Source organism: Taeniopygia guttata, chromosome 12, assembly GCF_048771995.1.
Source record: "Taeniopygia guttata chromosome 12, bTaeGut7.mat, whole genome shotgun sequence".
Taxonomy (NCBI): Eukaryota; Metazoa; Chordata; class Aves; order Passeriformes; family Estrildidae; genus Taeniopygia; species Taeniopygia guttata.
Window position 1 is genome coordinate 16,156,558 of NC_133037.1, and position 20,331 is coordinate 16,176,888.

Sequence of the window (20,331 nt, forward strand, 5' to 3'; positions counted from 1 at the left end):
TGTCAGAATAAAAAATACAACCTATTAACCAAGATTAATAGGCTGGCTTAGAGACAGTCTCAAGGAGTCTGATTGAAGAAGGGTCAGGAACATATTGAAGGGTCAGGAACTTAAGTCCTAGGAGGAGTGGCTGAGGGTGTTCAGGCTGTGGAGGTCTTATCACGCTCTACAGCTGCTTGAAAGGTTCTAGCCAGGTGTGGATCAGCCTTTTCTCCCAGGGAACAAGTGACAAGCAAAGAGGAAATGGCCTCAAGTTGTGTCAGGGAAGGTTCAGGTTGGATATTAGGAAAATTTTCTTCACTGAAAGGATGGTTAAGCCCTGGAACATGTTGCCCAGGGAAATGGTGGAAGTGTTCAAAAACCAAGTGGACGTGGCACTTCACAATCTGGTTTAGAGGGCAGAGCGGTATTTGGTTTAAGGTTGGACTTGGTGATCTTGGAGGTCTTTTCCACCGGAATGATTCTATTCCATGACTGATACAGATTTCAGTACCCTGTTACAGTTTCTCTCCTCAGTATTTGTATGTGGTGTGTGCAAAGGGTGCCTTGGCAGTCTGTGTACATCCTGGGGCCACCTGAAGAGTCAGACTTGCTGCTAAATGTCTTTTGAGACAGGTATCAGAAGTTTTTTTGTTGGTTTGTTGAGACATTGAGTTATTTTGTCTCCTGTACAATGACTTGGTGTATTAGTAGTAATAGAAGAAAATTTAAGATTAGGAGCCTGTAGAAGTCACCATAGCTCTCAATTCCCAAATCCTGTGTTCCTACATGTCTTAACTACTATTCTTTCACACCTACTCTGTTAAAATGATCAATATTCAAGTACTATTGCAATAAAAGAGTAGCAGTCTTTTAGGCAGCAAGATAGTGGTGGTTTAACCCCAGCTGATAAGGAAGTGGCACCCAGCCACTCCACAGCTGTCCTAAGGGACAGCTTTGTCTCTGAAAGTATTGCCCCAAAACTGGCCTGGGGCTGCTGCAAGTGCCATGTCCATCTACCTGACTAGACCAGGAGGGGGCTGTACCTGCTGCTTGCTTCAAGAAATTGATACTAGATAACACTTAAACATGGAAGCCGTTCCCTCACCACACACAAAGGCCTTTAGGTTGCCTCCCGTTTTTCTTTCACACAAAGGTGGGAAGCGAGGGCTCTTCCTTGTCTCTTGTGAAGGTTTGGAGCAGCCTGAGGATAGCCCTGCCTCAAGGACAGCAATGACCATACAGCTGTACTCTTTTAATATCAGGTATTAATCTTTAATTCCACATCACAGCAGTCGAGTGAATGGGTAAGGGAAAGGAACCCAAAACAAACGGCAGATATTTACATCTAAAATTCACACCACTTATTTGTTGGTTCTGGAAACATGCTATCACAATATATACAATGAAGTACCTTTAGGACACTTGTACAAATTAATTTTTTCCTTTTGAATTTGATTTCCATTATAGATAAGATAGCTGTTTTCATTTTATTTTAAACATGAATACACAAAAGAGAAGTGGTTAGAGGTTTTCGCCTTTTTTTTTTTGTTTTAAATAAGCACAGAATGCCAGAGGTTAAAAACACATTTACAGGGCAGAATACCAGTCAGACATCACAATCTATACATTTTTTGCTCAATTTCCTGTACAAATACACAGCATTCAAATGGGGGTATTTACAAAGAAGCATGACCAGAGGAAATTTTAAATACCACATAATTTGTTTCCCAAAGGCTCTTGCTCTCTCCAGCCTCCCCAGTGTTGGCTGATACTCCATAGAAGGGATATGCAATATCCCTTACCTAAAAAAGGGTAATTAAGCTAAAAACCAAACAGAGGAAAATACGAAAAAGGATCTGAGTCTTGCATACAGCAATAAAACCAACCCAACTATTGGGAAAAAAAAAGTAGGATTCAGAGAAATTGTTTTAATTGCTTTTCTTCTACCACTGTAGCTCCTTCTCAATTTTGTTTCAGATGGGGCCAGCAGGTACTGACAATGGAGAGATTTATAGCAGAATTCCACCAATTTTCTCAGGAATGCACATGCTGTTTTCTTATGCAAAGAAAACCCAATGAAGGCAAGTACACTGAGGTTTGAATTAGAGTTAGGTATAGAATGTCAAGGTCCTGTTCAAAACATCCTGTTGCTGTGGTTTCTACAAGGAATCTTCAAATCCTGTTGGGCAAGTGCAACTGCTGTTGCTTCCACCTACTCCAGGACTGAGCTTGACGTTGGAGTTGTACTATGCTAAAAGACACCTCACCCTACAGAGAAATAGTAGTTCCAGGCAATATTAGTTCCAAGATTCACAAAATCTTAATAATAGTCTTTCTATCTTCTGCTCCCTTTAAGGCAAACACTGAAAAAGGAGACAGAATACTTGGTAGATATCAGAACAGTAACAGAAATTTAACTCCAGAGAGGCTTAAATTTGGTAAATTCAACAATTTATTCCACCTTTCTTTATGTGGACCTGCCATAAAGTAGGTATTTGTACACATCACCTGGTTGGTCTTCAAACTCTTGCAAATACATAGGAAAGCCATACTCCCCAAATGAACTCACTGCTGTTGTACCAGGTCTCTAATCAGAGCAGGATGATGCATTTTCAGAGACTGATTAGAGATCTGGTGGGCAGGTTTTCCAGCTGCCTGGGACTCAGTCCCATGGTAATTGCATTCTTGGTTCTTCATTATTTGCAAGACCTGCTGTTTTTTCACATTAAGGAAGCTCGGTAAGTCACTACATTTACTACTTTTAGTCTTGCTGCCAGGAAAAGAAAGAAACTTGGGCAAGGGAGATGGAATTAAAACTTAATTATTTGAAGAATTTCACTGGAAGAGTCTCAGTGGGATTGGAGGATAGCATATGTGAAAACATTTCACCTTTTCTAAGGAATTACCTTGACTTACCTTTACTGAAAAAATCAGTTGTTTTCCTGCATTTGTTCTATACCAGAGCTCCAACTTGGTTTGTTAACATTGAATACTGTCCTAGCATTGGAAAACTCTCCTTCCTGCTAAAGATGAAACATCCACTATAGGCCAGATTTTATTATCATTGTTTAAATCGTGAAGGATATAATGATTACAAGCAGCCTGTGTTAGTAACAAAATAGAGGAAGCAAGAGAGACTTTGTTCCAGCCAAATAGGCCATTTAAGAAACAAATCCATAACTTAGTAGTTTTGCATGGGCTAGAGCTTGAGAAAGAAAACAAACAAATCCTCTTAAAGTCCCCTTCATACAACTGCTGAGTCCAGACTTTATACAGCCAGACCATCTTTAGCCAGTTCAGAAACTATGTACTCTGCCCAGTCACTGTATTTAGAGGTAGTGCTAAAGGTGACCTGTAAAAGATTTATAATAATCCTTTTTTGCTTCTTTATGCTGTTTTTAGCAGGAGAAACTGAGCAGTTAGGCAAGAATTCAACACATAAGTTGGGTGCTGTTCCTGCTTCTGGCACTAATTTTTATCGTGGCGGTCTTATTTGAATGTGCTTCAGATTTTCAAGTGGTAGGAAAGAGGGAGGGCTGTTTCCATCCTATGGGAGTGTGCTTTGCAGTCTGCAGGTGAAAGGGTTATAAGGAAGGCTAAAACGTGTGTGGGTACGGCAAGGGAAAGCAAGGTGGCTTGTTCATCTAGAAACATTAAATATTTGATACTATTTTGATTGAAAATTTCTTGATAAGACTGAAAACAGGAATAAAAGGTTTCTTAGAACCAAGATCTTTTCTTTGTAAAGAAGAATATTACCTACATATATTTTTTTCCTGAACTGTGCAACTACTGATTAAAAGGCATGTTTTGGGTTCGTAGACCTGAACTGTCTTCAGCTCTGCACAGTTCTGGTTTGTGTGGTGTGGCTTGGTGTCCCCCACAATATTCTTCAGCCCTTTTTAGAGCTTATTAATAAAAAACAGGGGATTGGGGAAAGGGTGTATTGCTGCCTGAGGAGAAAAAAATCAGACTTCTAGAAGGGAGGATCAGCAGCTCTTACTACACATTCTAAAGAAGCAAAAGAGGAAACAAACACTTGTTCTTTACAGGTTGCCTTTAAGGTCCCTGACTCTGGGGTGTACATTTGATACCAGACATTGCTCAAGTCTTGGTGTTTTCTGTCTGCTCTGAGAAATTGGAGATTCTTTCTGCACACCAGCTGCAGTGAGTTGTTGGGAGGGACTGAGGATATTGAGTTAAAAGGAATGAATCTCAGCTCCTGGGTGATGGAAGTTGGTGAGAATCATGATGTTCAGCCCTGAGGCAAGGATTGTTGGATATGATGCATTTAAGCCACCTTTACTGGCTGGGTCAACAACCACCTTGTGGCATGAGAAACTCAATTTGGTTGGTTTTGTTTTAATCTGGAATAGAAATGCTGGTGTCAACAGCCTGCCCAAAGCTGGCCATGGGAAAGGCCTACAATGAGGTTGTAGCTCCAGTAGCCACCAACCTCCTCTCATTCTGTAGCACAGATGAATAACACGATTCCCATGAGAAAGCAGGTTGGCTTAGCCAGTGAAAGCAAAATTTAAGAAATGAAACAGTACATAAAAAACAAAGGAGGCAGAGTTTGTTGGAAATGATATCTTGGAGATCAGTGCATCAGCACTGCTTTAGATTGCCTCAGCACCTATGAACCAATGCAGGGATATCACTGCACAGATATGTACAATCTTGCTCTCAAAAGAGCCAATTTCTTCTTAGAATTGCCATCTTTCCACTGCCTGCAGCTCATGCACCTTCCAGCCTGACAGTTCATAGAATCCCTGATTTCAGCAATGAGCTTTCAATTCTGTACAGCAAAGAAATATGTCCCTAGTGCAACTGCTTCTACTCATGTGCGTCTCAGAACTGGGAGGAAAGCAGGTTCAAAATCAACTTGCCACATTCCCCCCGTTTTCCCCTCCACTTAAAATTGTATTTTTCAGCTTCTGCAAGTCTCTATGGCTCATATGCCGTGTGATGTGGTTAAGAAACTGCAGAAGGAATAAACTGTCCACTGCACAGAAAGTTAAAAAACATAACGGAAAGGTGTAAAAAGAAATTAAAAAGGAAAGCAGCAACCTGCCATGCTGGCCCCATTGCTTTTGTGGGCTTCAGACATAACCTTGCGGCAGTAGAAAATCGGTTTGCTGTTCCAGAGTCCTGCTCTCCCTCTGCCATATCCAGACCTGGAATGCCAACGCTGGCTGCGAACCAGGAGCTGTCCTACTGCTCGCTGATGCCGTGCTCCCACGCCACCCTGGCCTGCTCTTCCTTTCCAGCACTCACTGGTTGGGACACTTTACGATGCAAAGGGCGGTGTTTGTCATCATCTTCAATTATCATCCCCTCCTCGTTCTCCATGTTTGGCAGCCGGGAGTGGTAAGGTTTGGGGGGTAAAGCAGGAGGGTCCATGGTGTCCTGAGGAATGACTCCAGATGGAGCAGAGTGGCTTCGACATGGCTGGGATTTGAGCGACTCCAGGACATCAGGCTCAGAGAGACTGTACCTGACAGGGAGGTAGGGTGTCTCTAGATCTTCATCAGTGTTCCAGGCCTGGCTGGGCACAGAATCCATGGTGTCTGTGCGAGGAGGTGGTTCAGAAGAATGTCCAAAATTGCTCTCGCTCAAGGAAGAGACACCGCTGCTGGCACTGCCGGACAAAGTGGAGTTACTGCCATCTAGACCAGACTGCGGACTGGTGGGCGATGCAGGGATAGGATGAAGAGGGGACTGTTTGGAGAGAAACAAAACCAGGTTAAAATTGACAAAGGAGGCAATGCTGCATCTTGTGTGTTGATCCCCATTTCAGCTTTTGACTGTGTGGTTAACAACGGCACAGTTCCATTTATGTTCAGAATGTCAAGGATTATTGGTTTACATGTATGGAAGTGCAGACAAGTGCACTCAACAACACCAGAGCTGTTAGAAACAGAAGCTGAGGTGATGATCAGGGTGCAGAAATTACAGCATATGGTGCAAAAAAGGAAAAGGGAAGGACCTACAACCCCTGAGTTATTTCTATAGCATTCAGCTGTGGTATAGCTAAGAGCTTTCAGTGGATTTTCTCATGTACAAGTTACTAGTATGTTATAAATAGAGTTTCTGTGTTCATAAGCTGTTTGGTGGGAGCAGAGAAGGGGGATCCCTTTCAGGAGCCCACTATGCTCCTACATCCGTCTCTGCTCTCCTGCCATTACCTTGCGCAACGTTCGTGCGGGCAGTGCCGGAGGAGCATCACTGAGCTGGTGGTGGAAGGCATCAAAGTGCAGTGAGTAGTGTCCTGGAATGAGACAAGGGTCAGAAATGCAGACTTGTGTGGTTTCATTGCAGCCACAGAGCTGGGTTTAGTTCTGTAATGCCAGGTAACAGCTCCAAATGCTGCTAACGCCAGCCTAGGGCTGCCTGTCTGATGGATACTGCGGAGTGCATCTGTCACACACAGGCTGCTAAAGAGAAATTAAGTGCAGAGAGAGATGTTTCACTGCTCCATTATCAAGAATCTCATGGCAAGGCAACAGGATCTTGAACAATGAACATTTGAGGTTTCATTCTGTAAGCTTAAATTACTGCTAAAGTTGGTCATTGATAAGAAGCCACACTAAGCTTCAGCACTCTCACACTTAATTCTAGTCCCAAAGTACACACAAGTCCACATTGCTTAAGGACTGCAAGAATTTGAAGATTTGGAAAAAAAAAAATCAAAAACCTAGCAGACCAGGAAAGACTATGGGGTTTTTGTTTCTGGTTGTTTTTACAGGAAAAGGCTATAGTCAGGTTTTAGGTGGTCTGGATTTGTGTGTGTGTGACCTGCAGGCATTTGCAGCAGGCCTGCTGGGCACATCCTTACCATGGGGCAGGCTTCGGGGAGGCACTGGTGGGGCCAGGATGCTCCCAGCGTGGGCAGACAGGAATGGCAGCGCCTCTCGGCTTCCGCTGTCCAGGCTCCAGCTACTGGGTGCTGCTGGCACAGCTGAAGGATTGAAACAGATGGAACTCGGGTAACAGGACATGGCGTTTGTGGGGCCAGCACTGGCTTTCCAGTGTGCTCTTCAGTAGCAGAGAGACAGATTCCAGGGACTCAGTGAATGGCAGGATTGAAAGCACAGAAAGGCTACAGAGTGTTAAGTTTAGAGATCCTTTGTTAAGGAAGTGAGAGTTAGGTGATTGCAGGGTTAGTCTGCCCAGCTCCCCTCCATCCCTGGGCTCATTTCTAACATATCTGAAGAGCAGTAGGACTCTGGCAGAATTTTTGCAAATCAGTTTGGAGGTAAAAATGAAATCCCACCAAAGGAAGGGTGGCTGGATCTCAGGTGTAAGCAGTCCTGCTTTGGGGGGAGTGGTGACAAGGGAACATGGCCACACCCTCTGGAAACAGGATGGTCTGTGGCTGCACTGCAGGCTCAGTAAGGACTAAATAAAGGACATGAAGGAAATTATACCTCAATCTGTTTCAATATGTTGCAAAAGAAATTACTTCAGTGCTCCAATTTACTAAGCTACAGAACTGATCAAGAGCTTTGATGAGAAAATATCTAAAGACAACAGTTTGGCCTTTGTATTACAGTCTCCTGAAGAGATCAAGTCTTTGTGAATCAGGAAGTATAGAGAGAGCAATGCTTGCTGCATTTAACTGAGAATGAATATTAACTTCATGGACTTGGTTTTTCATAGAAATAAAAGCTGCTTCTTGACATGAACATGAACCTTTTTCAAGATCTTGAGAATTCTGTCAACCTTGAACATTTATTAAAATGCACCTTCCTTCCAAACAAGATTTGATTTATTCTGAGAAGAGACATGCAATAGTTGTAAGTTTATTTAGAAATAAATAAGCAATTGCATTTTCTTCAGATTAGCAAAGAAAGAAAAAAAAGTAATTAATTGAGCCTGTCAAAGAAAACTGAGATAAAAATAGCTTTTTCCATCTTCAGTTTGCAAAATGGAAGCCTGGAGAAATAAACATGGAGTTTGACTTCTGAAGAGGATTTCTCCTTAATTAAAATGCCTGCAGCCATTTTTGATGCATTTCTTTCTAAAATGACTTTGAAAGGTTTCTCTTTTTTTTTTTTCTTGTTTCCCTAGTTCATGAGTTAACCTCCCCAAGGCTTAAAATTCCCTAAAGTAAAAAAGATCAGAAAGTGACAACTTCATAAGACAGAACAAACCCCATAAAATATAAAAGTAAATGTTTCTTATTTTTAGAGAGACTCAGCCTGAAAACCTAAGAAAGGCATATGAAGAAGAATCTTGACAGAGAACAGGTTCAGACCAGGGCCTACCTCTCTATATACGTAATATGGCTCCAGATGGATTTTCCCTGTATGCATGCCTGAGTGTTCTAATTTGCACTACTGTAACTGGTGTCAATGAGCTAAAACAGAGGGACAAGCTACAACAGCAGTGCCAGCCTTGCTCATCTTTCCTGCCATATCCTATCCTTAAATGAAAAGGAGAAAAAAACTGATTTTCTTGGCCTGTGAAACTATTGCTGTGCTTGTTGTTTTGGATTTTTTTTTAAACCCTGAGGTGCAGAATGAGAATGTGAAGAAGAACACATGGTATCCCAATGAAAAATCCATTTATGCTTTCTCAGTGTTCCCTCATTCACAGCCTTTTGAGTATTTAGGAGTGCTGGAAGAAGGTGAGATGATTTTGAAGAGTGGCTGCTGCCCAGTGTTTTAGCCAAAATGCTTCAGGGAAGAAGCAAAGCAAGGGGCTCCCAGTGCTGTGACTTAGCCCAAGTCTCTCTCTGTGACTGTTCAGTGGCCAAGTTTAATTAGTGGGGAGGCTGCATTTGAACCATTCTGCCCCGGGCAACTGATGTCACCCCTGTCACCCGGAATTACCGAACAGAACTTCTGACACAGCCAGGAGGGGGTGGGGGAAGTCAGGGCTCTGACTGCTCACTAAATCCAGGGCAGATGGCATCCCAGCTACATGGAATGCTGAGGGTTCAGGCTTGCCAGGAGCACCTGTAACTGCATTTTGCCACCAGCCAGGCACAAGAGCCGGGATTCCTGCCTCACCATCCCCACTGAACATCACCTGCGTCTTTTGTAGCTTCTCAAGGATTGTGTCTTTGGTCTTCTGGCACTGAATACCAGAGTCCTGCATGTCATCACCCACAGATACGAATTCAAGTATTTTTTCCTAGACAGACAATATTTATCTACCTTCCTTTTTCAGATCTTTCTCCTGTCCAGTACAAAGATCTCACCATCCCTGTATGTTTGATTCAAGCTAACATGGCTAAGATAGAGCTCTTAATCCCTCACTCCCCATCTGAACTCTCTTGTCATCACTCATTATTGTCATCAAGTCATCATTCGGCCAATTTATTCAGAACTGGTGCTTGGTTTCAATCTGGACCATTCACATTGAAGTAGGGGATACTGATTTAAGAAATAAAATACAATTTGGATTTTTTTTAAGGCACAGTTTAGTTCTGGCACAGTTACTAAAATAAAAAGACAGATAAAAATCTGAGTGCACGATGTCAGACTAGAGAGTTGCAGTGGTCTTTCCTGGCCTTAAAAATCTTTTAAGATACCATTTTTCCCAGCCATACATGATTGCTGCTTGCTTAGGCAGCCTCCTCGTCTCAGATTTTGATTGAGGATTTTTTCCCTCTTCTGCTTTTTCAGAATGCTGCCTTTCAGATAATTTTTGAGCCCATAATTTTGTCTGTGGCACCTCCTTCACTAGCTGCTCCTTTTCTCTTACACCAAACAAATGCTTTCTCCTCTTTCAGTTGTTTTTCCCTTGCAGGGACTCTGCCTGGTATTTTTTTCAAAAGAATGAGTTTAAAAAGCATATACTGCTAATGATAAATAAATACAAAACTACCTCAGAGATTACAAGGAATGTTTGTATTTTGAGCAATACATGTGTATTAAAACCAGTATAACTCATGTGTAAAAAATACAGTTCCAGTCTTGGGCTGTTCTTAGATAACTTCTCATTTGCTGCTTTGCAAGTTTGCTTGACAAAGGCTGCAGGAATTTTTTCAATAACAAAATGCTAAACTCAGAAAGCTTTCTTAAACAGGGAGGTCTGTGCCACCCCACCCTACTGTGAAGGCTCTGAAATGATGGTAGATTGGCAGAAGGCCCAGTTAATTAAACTGTTAATTAGGGAAGTGTGAGAGAAATGCACTCCACCAGGAAATGTAGAAGCCCATTTGTTACTTGCCGTAGCATGACCAGAGGAATAATATTTTAGCTAGCTAGCAGGCATGCTGAAGAGGAAAAGGAGTACCTTTCTCAGCCACAGACAGGTTGGGATCACTGCAAGGTTTGCATGGTCCAATCATTTGCTGGATGAAGGCGCGCTGGAAATTTGGAGGCTAAGAGAGCAAAAAGTTAGCAAAGAGTTAAAAAAAAAAAAGTTACAGACCAGCTGGGGCTACATGGGGACTTTCTGTTCTTTTTTTTTAAGTCAAGAAGTTTTTAAACTAAAGATTCCCCAGGAACCTTAAGCTGTGCCTACATTGGCAGGTACTCCAGCGCAAGGTGAGTAGATCTCTAGGGTGTAACAGTGCTGAGGGCCCTCAATTCCTACTCTCTGGAGGAGTTATTTCAGACTAGCTCTAGCCTGGCATTGTGCCCATTAGCAGCTGGAATACATTGTTTTCCCTCTGAAGCTTATCTTTGGTTTTGTTTGAACATTGACTTTGCATGCTTTGAGACAGCTCTCCAATGCAAGTGTGCTAAGTGGGCAGGATCAGGAGATTTCTTTCAAAAGCGCAGGCCAGGGTGAGATTGAAATCCTTACATGTAGGCACACTTTTCAATTTGTCCAGGGAAATTAGGGCACAGATTTTTTTAAACCATGTATCAGTATATTATTTCAGCCTTTTATGGTTTTTGATACCTCTGGAAATTATAGTTATTTAGAATAAACTTGCAGGCTAGACTGCAGGATGGATGGCCATGGTTCTAAACAAATAAAGAAAATGGTGTGACTACTTGAATTGGACCAGGGCTCACAGGATGAAGTTGGGAAGTGAGTCCATTTTCACAGGATGTATCTCCTCTTTTAATAGTCACTACAGTTTGTATCACTCAACTGCCACAGTGAGTGCCTCCAGGGGTGGACTAATAGGGAAAGTTCTGCTTCATCTCTAAAATGATCCTAAATTGCTGTGCTTTCAAAAAATAAAAAAGAAAGCTTAAAGGTGTTCAAAGCCCGCAAAAATACAGCCACAGTTTCAGGTGGTTGAACTGACACAGAAGAAATCAGAGCTGCTACCTGTCCGTTTTCCATGATAGCTGTGGGATACATGGCGCTGCTCGGTCGGTCCCGGTGGGCTGGCAGCAACATCATCATCTCCCGAGAGTGGCGGTACTTATCTGGTAGAGAGGGAGAGCCTGTAAACAAGTGAGAAAAATCACGTACACGGGACAAACAACAGCCATGTCTCTGCATGCCCAGGGATCTCAGTCCCCCTGTGCACTTGGCTCGGACACACGAGCTCACAGGACTCAAGGAAACATGGTGCCGAGCCCACTAAGCAGCTGCCTGTTGGTGGGTGCATAGCAGGAGGATGGAGTAAGAACTGGCTTGTTGTATACAATTAAGGACATACCATGTAGGGTGTGTAAGATGTGTGTGTCCCTAGTTGTGTGTTGCAAAGTGCTTCCTTTCAAACATAAAAAAAAGTGGCATCTGTGTGGAATCAGTTGTGGCTATGCCTAATGCTCCCTAGCCCCATAAAGTATTGTAGAGTTACAGAAATACTATAAAATTGTTCATTTTACGACTGAATGTGGAAGAAAGGGAGAAAAGCTTGAGATACACCATTCAGTTAAAGCAGAAATCTGTGGGAAAATACTTTATTCCTTGGTTCTACATAGAAGTAAGTGTTGCCATTTAATTGGTGCTATCTTGGTCAGTTTCCTTTTGTTAAAGCAAACCAACTCAAATAATAAATAGGATATTCTGTAAATGTGAGAGGCACTTTGTTTACAATGCTGCTGTAATGATGATTACTATTGTGTCGCTGTACTGAGCCCTTTGATGACACCAGACATTTACGAGTGCTTAGAGTTTTATAGTACGAATAATAAGTTTGATTTTTCTATTAGTTATCTATATAGTTGTTATTTAAGATATTGGGGTATTCAATGTAACAGCTTCCCGGCAGGTGGAATTACTTGGGACTCATGTCCTTCAAGATGAGTGCCACATAACAATGCACCTTCTGATGTGCAACAGCTGACAGTGTATTTGCCAAAAGAATGATTCTCATTAGTGACTTCCGAAAGCCTGACACCACTGATACGCACAACCCTTGGGATGCACAATATTGGGCAGGATTGATGTTGTGAAGCTGCTGAAGTGAGCTGTAATTTGCACTGATTGTTTGACTGCGTCACAAACACGCACTGAACAGATGGCAGCACACAGCGCATTACAGAGCCATGCCGGCTTTTGGGGAATACATGCCCCCTCTGGCAAACTTCCACAACCACACACATTACCTGGACAGCACTCCAACATATGAGCAAAGGCATTGGTGCTGGTTGATGCAGCTTTTACCCCAGCAAAAGCAAACATGCAGTTTTGGGGACTAATATTCAGCACACAGTGGAAGGAACAATGTGTCCAGCAGAATGCAGGATAAAGTCCTACAATTGCAACATTTCCATGGGGGGGCGGGGGGGGCAGATGCCAGATTAATCTACACCCCCACTCTGACATGAACAGCTGCAGAGTATCTGCATTCTAGTCCCGAACTCATTTTCTCCCCAGACATAGAACAAAAACATAATTAGACAACATTCTTTGCTTTTATGTACAACGTTAGCTTGGAGAACACAGTGTTAACGCTTTGTGCTGAGTCTTTTCCTCACAGGTCACAGATAGTCCTGTTCTGCAGGACAAATGTTAAGATGCTGAACTTTTAGGTGTGCCCAAAACTACACCACAGCACAACCTACAATGCAAACCTTCCTCATTTTATTTATCTTGTCATCCTTGCTCTTTTATATCAAAGACCAAACCACCTCTACCTGCTGTCAGTTTATATGGGATTACAGCGTCAAAAGATCTTGGACTGCAGGACCTCAAAAATCCCACATGTGCTGGCAGAGTGTACTTTAAAAAACTGGTACCCTAAATTTGTCATTAACTATAGCTATATAAATGGTAACAGATTATGCCAAGTGTCCAGTCTGCAAGCAAAATTTAAGTATTGCTGCTTTGGACAGATAGAGAGCACAATAACTGCAGCTTCTTTCAGGGACTGGCAAAACTTAAACAGCAAAGTCAAAGAAGCTTCTAAAGCTTCCAGAGCAGACAGTGGCCATAATAAAATGCTGCAGCAAGTGCCAGGGTTTACTCTTTTGGTGCACTTGATGTGTGCAGCACTGTAGGTACTTTCTAATGAGAAAGGAAGACCTGTGCTAAAGCCAGAGATAGTTTTACTTTTGAAGTTACAAATATATTAATCCACTTGTAACAAGTATTAATTTTAAGAAATAGACTGAACATTAATGTAAACTCCAAACTCATTGAATCTCTCTTCCTGCTTCATAATTTTTATTATGGTTATGAAAAGTTTGCTCCTGCACCAAATCCTATTTTTTTTGATTTGAAAAGGAAATTTTAATGTAAGTACATGTATTCTTGCTAAGTGCTGAGTAAGACACCAGGACTCATTTTCTACACATTAACAAGGGGCAGTGTTGAGGAAGCAGTAGGGATGCCTTTAGAGGCCAGTCAAGTGTCATGTGGGAATTGCATTTGAGTGCATTGGAGGAGTCCTAACTGTATTTTAAATTAAATTACTGATAAACCTTAACTCACTCCTAGCTTTTTCCAGGCCTTTTTGAGTTAGTTTCTTGCTTTCTGAACCCCGGCTTGAGTAATCTTGTAACTTCAGTAAAGTCCAGCAGTGCCTCATGAGCCACCTAAATGAAGCCAAACCAACTGTATTTCCTACTGACCTTTTAGACAACAACAATTGCCTGACAGGGAAGAAACTACTCAAGGGTCAAGTCAGGTGAAAACTGAGAGATACATACTTGTAATAATGAGTAACTACTAATGTCTATTGTTAGCACAGAATTAGCAAATTCTTGCAGTATTCTGAGTTCAGTTCTATCAGACTTCTGTTGTAAGTTGTGTATATTATAACTAGTGTAAATTTTGATGCCTTAATCTGCAGTTCAGTGATAAAATAATTGATCAACTTTCCTGATGACTATATTTTAAAAATTCTTTATAGATTAATACCTTAGTTATTTTCTTTGGACAAGCCAAAGAATCACCTGTGTTGCTATTTTAAAGATCCATAAATTGGTAATTTTTTGCAAGTGGAGAACAATTTAAATTCCTGTTGGATTCTTAATACAAAAGGCCATGGCTTCCTTTGGTCACTGATGGAATAATTTATTATAAAGATACCCCTCTCCTCAGGAAAGGACTCTGCAGTTAAACAGAGAAGGTGGTCTAAGTACCTGCATTATCATTTGAATCAATGAGAGAAGCATTTAAAAATCAGGCTAAACCCTAGAAATCCTACCCAACCACGCTCAGGTTAAAGCCACAGGTGGCAAAGATGTTAAGCTGATAAATTTATATGGCCTTTATGAAATGAATTGTTGGCCTTTGTCCACTTCCCATCTGACGAGTGTTCAGCTGCAGCATCGTGACTCTTGTAGCTTTGTTGGCAGTCTCAGCAGAAAGGCCAAGGGTTGGATGGGTCATGGAGACTGAACTATCCTCTCACCTCTAGAGGTGGTCCCTCCAGGACAGAGATGAGGCACATGGGTGGGGGCAGCGTGGGGGAACTTGCACAGCTGCCGCCCATGCTGTATCTGCTCTGTGGGTAAATAGAGGGCTTCAGCCTCCAGTGGTGTCAATCCAGCACCTTTCACCAGCGCTAAATTAAAAAGAATATAAATAAATACCAAAAAAAAAAAAAAAAAAAAAAAAAAAAAGGATAGAGCTGCATTGGCAGAGCTGCACATGTCATGTCTGTGAAGTACCTTGCTCCAGCCAGACACTGGTTTCATTTTCACAGGCATCATATTCACCCAGTTAAAAAACAAAAGGAAGAATCACCAAGGAGAAGAACATGGCTACATTACCACAGTGGAATTTAAGTGTAAGGGTTTTTTCTCATTAGGAACAGCTCCATTTCCAACAGCAGTGTTGTAATAACCAGGACAGTGACTGGCACACTGGGAAACACAGATTACATCTGGGACCTTACTAGAAGTGAAATCCCATGAGTGGGTAATGTCTGAATGCTGTGCTCACCTAATTTAAAAATGAACAGAACAGCAGAGAAGGAATGTAGTATCACAGGCTATATAAATATTTTTCAAACTCATTACTTCTCTTAATGTTTCCCATTTGAAATGTGTCTGGATCCCATCCCTGGGAGGTGCTGTTGGCTCACCCAGCAGCCCAGACCCGTTGGAGCATTCATCACGTTGGTTTCTAAGCAACAGTGAATAATACCATAAAGAGGGAAGCTGGTGATGCTTTACAGTCATCAGGCTCAGAAAGACTGTCACAGCCTGTCACAGCCTGTCACTGGACTTCTAAAGTGGAAAACAGCGTGAAACAGTACAGCACCAAAGCCTTCAGATCCCCCCAAAGATTCACATGCCAGCTGAGGCACATCCACTTAAGGACGTCTTCCTAACATGATAGCCTTCTCCTCAGTTCCAACTTCCCTCTCCTGTTATTCCAGTTTTACCTGGGTACTGCTTGTCATGATTTTCCTTCCAGCCTTTGGTAATTAGTGCAGCTATTTGCCTTTATTTGAAGATGTTCACTTCTCACCTTTCTACTCCATCTGATCCCTCAATTAAATCACCTTGCTGCATCTGTGTCATAACAACAGCCAGTCAATTAGGATTTTACTGGCAGATGGAGCAAAAAAGCCCCAAGACTGCTTGAGAGAAAGGGCTCTTCTCCATATTCCCTCTCCATCAGGAGACACAGAATTCCCCTGTATGGAAAAAGGGGTAAGATTTAAATATCAGCCTTTATATCTGACTATATACAGGACACCTTCTTCAGATGCCTGTGAAAAGAGGTGTAGAACCTGCAACTGAGAATACAAAATGAGAGGAAAAAACTGAAAACCTTGAAGAGAAGTTATGAAAGTCAGGAGATCACATGGAGTGGTTTTGCTTCAGCTGAGGAAGAAAATAATTATCAGTATCAATACCAGCTACTGTAACACAAAGGCAATATGAGTACCCCAGAGCCTGCTTTTATATTTTTCCTTTCTTCCAGAATTTCCCAGCAGGGAAGCCCTTCTTTATCTCCATTATTTAAAATTCAAATCTTCCAACATTCATCCTATACATCTACTTTTGTGTACATATGTTTCTGCTAAACTGCCTCAAGTCCTTTTTTGTCATAATTTCTTTAAGCTTGTAAAATTATTTCTTTGCCTTTGTCTCTATGATCTCTCTTTTAAGTACTATACCAAGGACTTGTTTTCCTCTAGACTGCCTGCCACAATTTTGTGGTGGAACAATGGAAATCATTATGAAATTCAACCGTCTGAAACCAGCATGTGTTAGAGATACATTTGAAATATGGATGAAAAAAAGCTTAAATAGGGAATTAAACCTTTGTAAAGAAAAAGTATGGAAGAGGTATTTACATGTCCAAAAGAGACACAGTGTTAACATGTCAATGTAGCTGGTGTTTCACCTGTAAGTCAGCAAGGTTGCCAGGTTTAGGGAACACCTGCAGGTGCCCCCCAGTCAGGGCCTGTCCATGCTTACCTCGAGCGCTGGAAGGGGCAGAGTTAATCATCTGGGATGGTGCCGAGTGAGTGGAGCTCAGGCTGGAGGTGGAAGGACTAGCCTGGGATGAGGATAAAACAGAGACATTGGTGACTGAGCTTTGGCACCTGGGCTCAGGATAAACAAGCTGCAGGAAGCAGAGAAACCATCGAGAGAGACCGGAGCACATCAGTGCCTTAGGGATATACCTGTCTTGGATGAGCCAGGGCAGCCTCTGCCCAGCTTCAGTGCAGGCACTGTTAACCTGCACTCAGGACTGTGGGATTTGTTCCACCTCCCCAAACCAAGAGCAACACTTAACTGCACGTGTTCAATGGGGCAGGTAAACAAAATGGGGCAAAAATTTCACTTTCTGAAAGCAGCACTGTGGACGGCAGTACCACAGTCACTGTACAGACACAGGAGATTTCTTCCCAAAGTTAACCTAGTGAGTTACTGTCGTATTTCTTGAACAGTGTTAGATTCTACCTATTTAGTTATTTGAAAAAAATATCACAGACTGATCCAAGCATATGTAGAGGTTAAGCGAACTGCTCCTAGGCAAAACCCTCTGGAACATGCTCCGTGCTGTTCCCAGCCACCGCTCCTGGCTGTGCTGGAGCTGTTACCTGCATGTGGTACATATCCTCAGCAGTCTCCCCCACAGAGCTGTCTGTCAGGATAACCAGGTTTCCTGTTTCACTGGAGGTGTGTGACGACAGAGAGGATGAGGAGTGTCGGACTGAACCAAGCATGTTCAGTGGGCTGGAAAAGAAACAGACAGAGCACGGGCATTACTATTTTTTAAACCTGTTTGTGAAGTCTGATTTTTTTCCAAACTAGTAAGTACCTGTTGCTTTAGGTCACCTCTAGATGTCAAGCACTTTTGAAAAGGCCAAATAAGCTCAAACAAATCCATAAATGTGGGTAAATATGAAAGAGGTGACAAGAAGATTACAGGTAAAACAGAATTGTACATAGGATGTTGAATTTCAGAACCCCAGCTCAGGGTAATGTCACATCATGACCTTGAGTGCATATTTGTTTTGTTTATAACAGAACACACTGAAACCACTCTCATTTTAAACGCTAAGATAAGTGGGAGCACCTTAAAAAAAAAACATTCCAAAGGAATCCGAGCACAAGACACACAGGTCAAAATCCAGTTTTCCTTATTGCATGCATTGGCCCTCAGCATTACAGTTGAAGGCAATTTTGCAGCTGACAGTAAATTAATACAGCCCAGCTGGTGTGCAGGCTGTACCCTGATCTCCCTCAGGGAATGAACTTTTCTTTCTCACTCTGAACCACACACACAAATACATTGTACACTACAGCATTTCCCTAGTTTGTCCTAAAAACTAAAAAAGCCTTTACAAAGAGAGGAATTTTGAGGAAAAAAATGTTATCCCCAGATATTGTTTATCAACTGCTAAGCCATAGGAGCATTATAAGCTACTCAGTTTTAATAGCATAAAGAATGTCACCATCCTGAATTTATGGACCAACTTTCCACAGCTTTTTATGCCAGCCTTTAAAATCAGCTAAAATATAGTGACCCAATAAGAAAAATAAACACAGAAGACCAATTAGCATTTTCAAATAAGCAATGTTGGCTGAATATAAATAACACTATTTTGTCCTTGTAATGCCAATTTTTATCCTCTGTCATTATCTCAGATTTAATATATGGGCATTCACTTTGAAGAGGCCCCACAGGGTCATTTTTTGATGTACTGATCAAAACACCATGGCAGCCTTTCTTGTATTTGGCTTCTGATTTGGTCAGAATTATAAAAATAATGATGTTAACAATTTTGATCCTTCAAAATGGGTACATATTGGGTTCTAAAACAAGCTATACAATTTTCCTTTCATGGTAGATAAGGACTCAGTTATTTGCTGTTGGTGCAACAGAAGTAGGAGAGGCTGGGACCTCTGAAGTCAGATTGTGTCGGGAGGACTGAGTGGCAGATCTGTGTTTCTGCCTCTACTGTAAGAAAAGTGATGGAGTCACACCTGGAGGTGTTCAGCATTTGCTGCAAGTTGGATTTCTCAACTTTATTATTCCAATTCACCAACTTCAATAATTAGCACTGAATGAAGACAAAAGGCACTTCTGCTTAACTCATGCTGCCTCTCCTGCAGTAGTGCTAAGCACTTCTGAGGTCCTGGAACCTTGGTGGAGCAGCGTGCAGAGCCCCTGGATGTTTGGGAAGAGGAGGGGGTTACCTGTGTCGATGCACCAGCTTGATGCTCTCTGGGCTCATGGGGCCGTGGGACACCAGCACGTTGCTGCGGGGGGTGCTGGAGCCAGAACAGGCCGGGCTCAGCTTATCCAAACCAGGCAACTCCTGCAGAACAAACACACTTCAGCTAAGGCAGTCATGGACAACTGCAAGTTTCCTTCATTCATGCTACTTCCAGTTATAGCACTTCTTTTGAAGAGAAAATCCAACATCTCCTGGTAATCTTCCTCTGTCTGACATAATTTTCTGCTGTATGAAATAGCAACTGAAAATTGAGCTTTACAATTGTTCTGTGATATGACAAAGAACATACAAATATTAACAATTCTTGCTGAAAGGCCAATGTAACATATTTTCTACAGCTGCCTTCTTGCACAAAAATAAATAATTCCTTTGGTGATTTGGCAGTCCAGTAGGTTCAATCAATGCTGTATCTGCCCAGTTCTTTTGTGAACCTTACTGCAACTGACATATGTTTAATCATATAATTCAAAAATGGGAAAGTGACTGTTGGCTTACGTGGTACAGACTGGATCGCATCATCTGGAACTGATCTATCAGTTTCTTATGCAGGGGACGCATTTCGGGGTGAACAAATTTCTCATGGACTGCCAGACCCACTCCTAGGACATGTACCTGTGCAAAAGAAAATCCAACATTAGAAACCCAAATAAACTGTGTCTAAGAGAGAGAACAGAAGTCTGTCCTGCAGTTCTGGCAATGTGCAAGGAATATGACACTGTCCATTACAAGACTGCTGGTAATTAAGCAAGCCTTGGAGTCCTGGCAAGTTCGTACTATTCCAGCAAGTATTTAAGTGTGAGACAAGTACATTTGTGTCACGTTTCATTGCTTTTCTTAGGAGATAACTGCAAAAAAAAAAAAAAAAAAAAGCTTAAAAAACCAAACCAAACAATTCACTCTCTGCAGAGTGAACAGCATTATGCCCTAACACAGATAATGCCCTGCGACAAAATCTCCTGCCAGTGCCAGGGACGGGGTCTGAGCTGCCAGCAGAGACTTCTAAAAGGAGTTTCTGATAATTGAGACGAACAGCAGCAGTCACTCCTCCTGCTCCTCATTAGTTACTTCAAAAGGTCACTTTTTCAAAGGTCAAACATATAATTTTAATGATTGAATGAGATTATATAAGGTCTCAGATGAAAGAAAATAGCAGTGATAGGAGGCTTAAGATGTATGTAATTCCCTACATGATCCAAAGTCTGTACAAACAATAACTAATTAATCTTCAAACATCTCCTGAGGATTGAAGAGAGATAAGTATTATTTTACAGATGGGGAATCTGAAATGCTATTCACTGATTTGTTGAAGAGCAAGCCTAGTAGCTCTA

General features: G+C 41.9%; 1 protein-coding gene across 8 annotated transcripts in view; it reads right to left on the minus strand.

Annotated features, from left to right (window-relative positions):
- Positions 1–1,232: 1,232 nt before the first annotated feature.
- The window catches only part of DOCK3 (dedicator of cytokinesis 3), a 182,950-nt gene continuing 163,851 nt past the window's right edge, over positions 1,233–20,331 (minus strand). For 3 of the 8 annotated variants that reach the window (XM_030282933.4, XM_030282932.4, XM_030282930.4), the window contains 10 exons: positions 19,499–19,615; positions 18,963–19,084; positions 17,360–17,495; positions 16,731–16,812; positions 14,708–14,860; positions 11,224–11,342; positions 10,231–10,318; positions 6,821–6,943; positions 6,171–6,253; positions 1,233–5,703 (listed from right to left, as the gene is read on the minus strand). In XM_030282933.4, coding sequence (XP_030138793.1) covers positions 5,197–5,703; positions 6,171–6,253; positions 6,821–6,943; positions 10,231–10,318; positions 11,224–11,342; positions 14,708–14,860; positions 16,731–16,812; positions 17,360–17,495; positions 18,963–19,084; positions 19,499–19,615 — 1,530 coding nt within the window. In that variant the 3' untranslated portion in view covers positions 1,233–5,196. The remainder of the gene's footprint in view (positions 5,704–6,170; positions 6,254–6,820; positions 6,944–10,230; positions 10,319–11,223; positions 11,343–14,707; positions 14,861–16,730; positions 16,813–17,359; positions 17,496–18,962; positions 19,085–19,498; positions 19,616–20,331) is intronic. The other 5 variants (XM_030282931.4, XM_012572616.5, XM_012572608.5 and 2 more) reach the window with 5 other exon arrangements.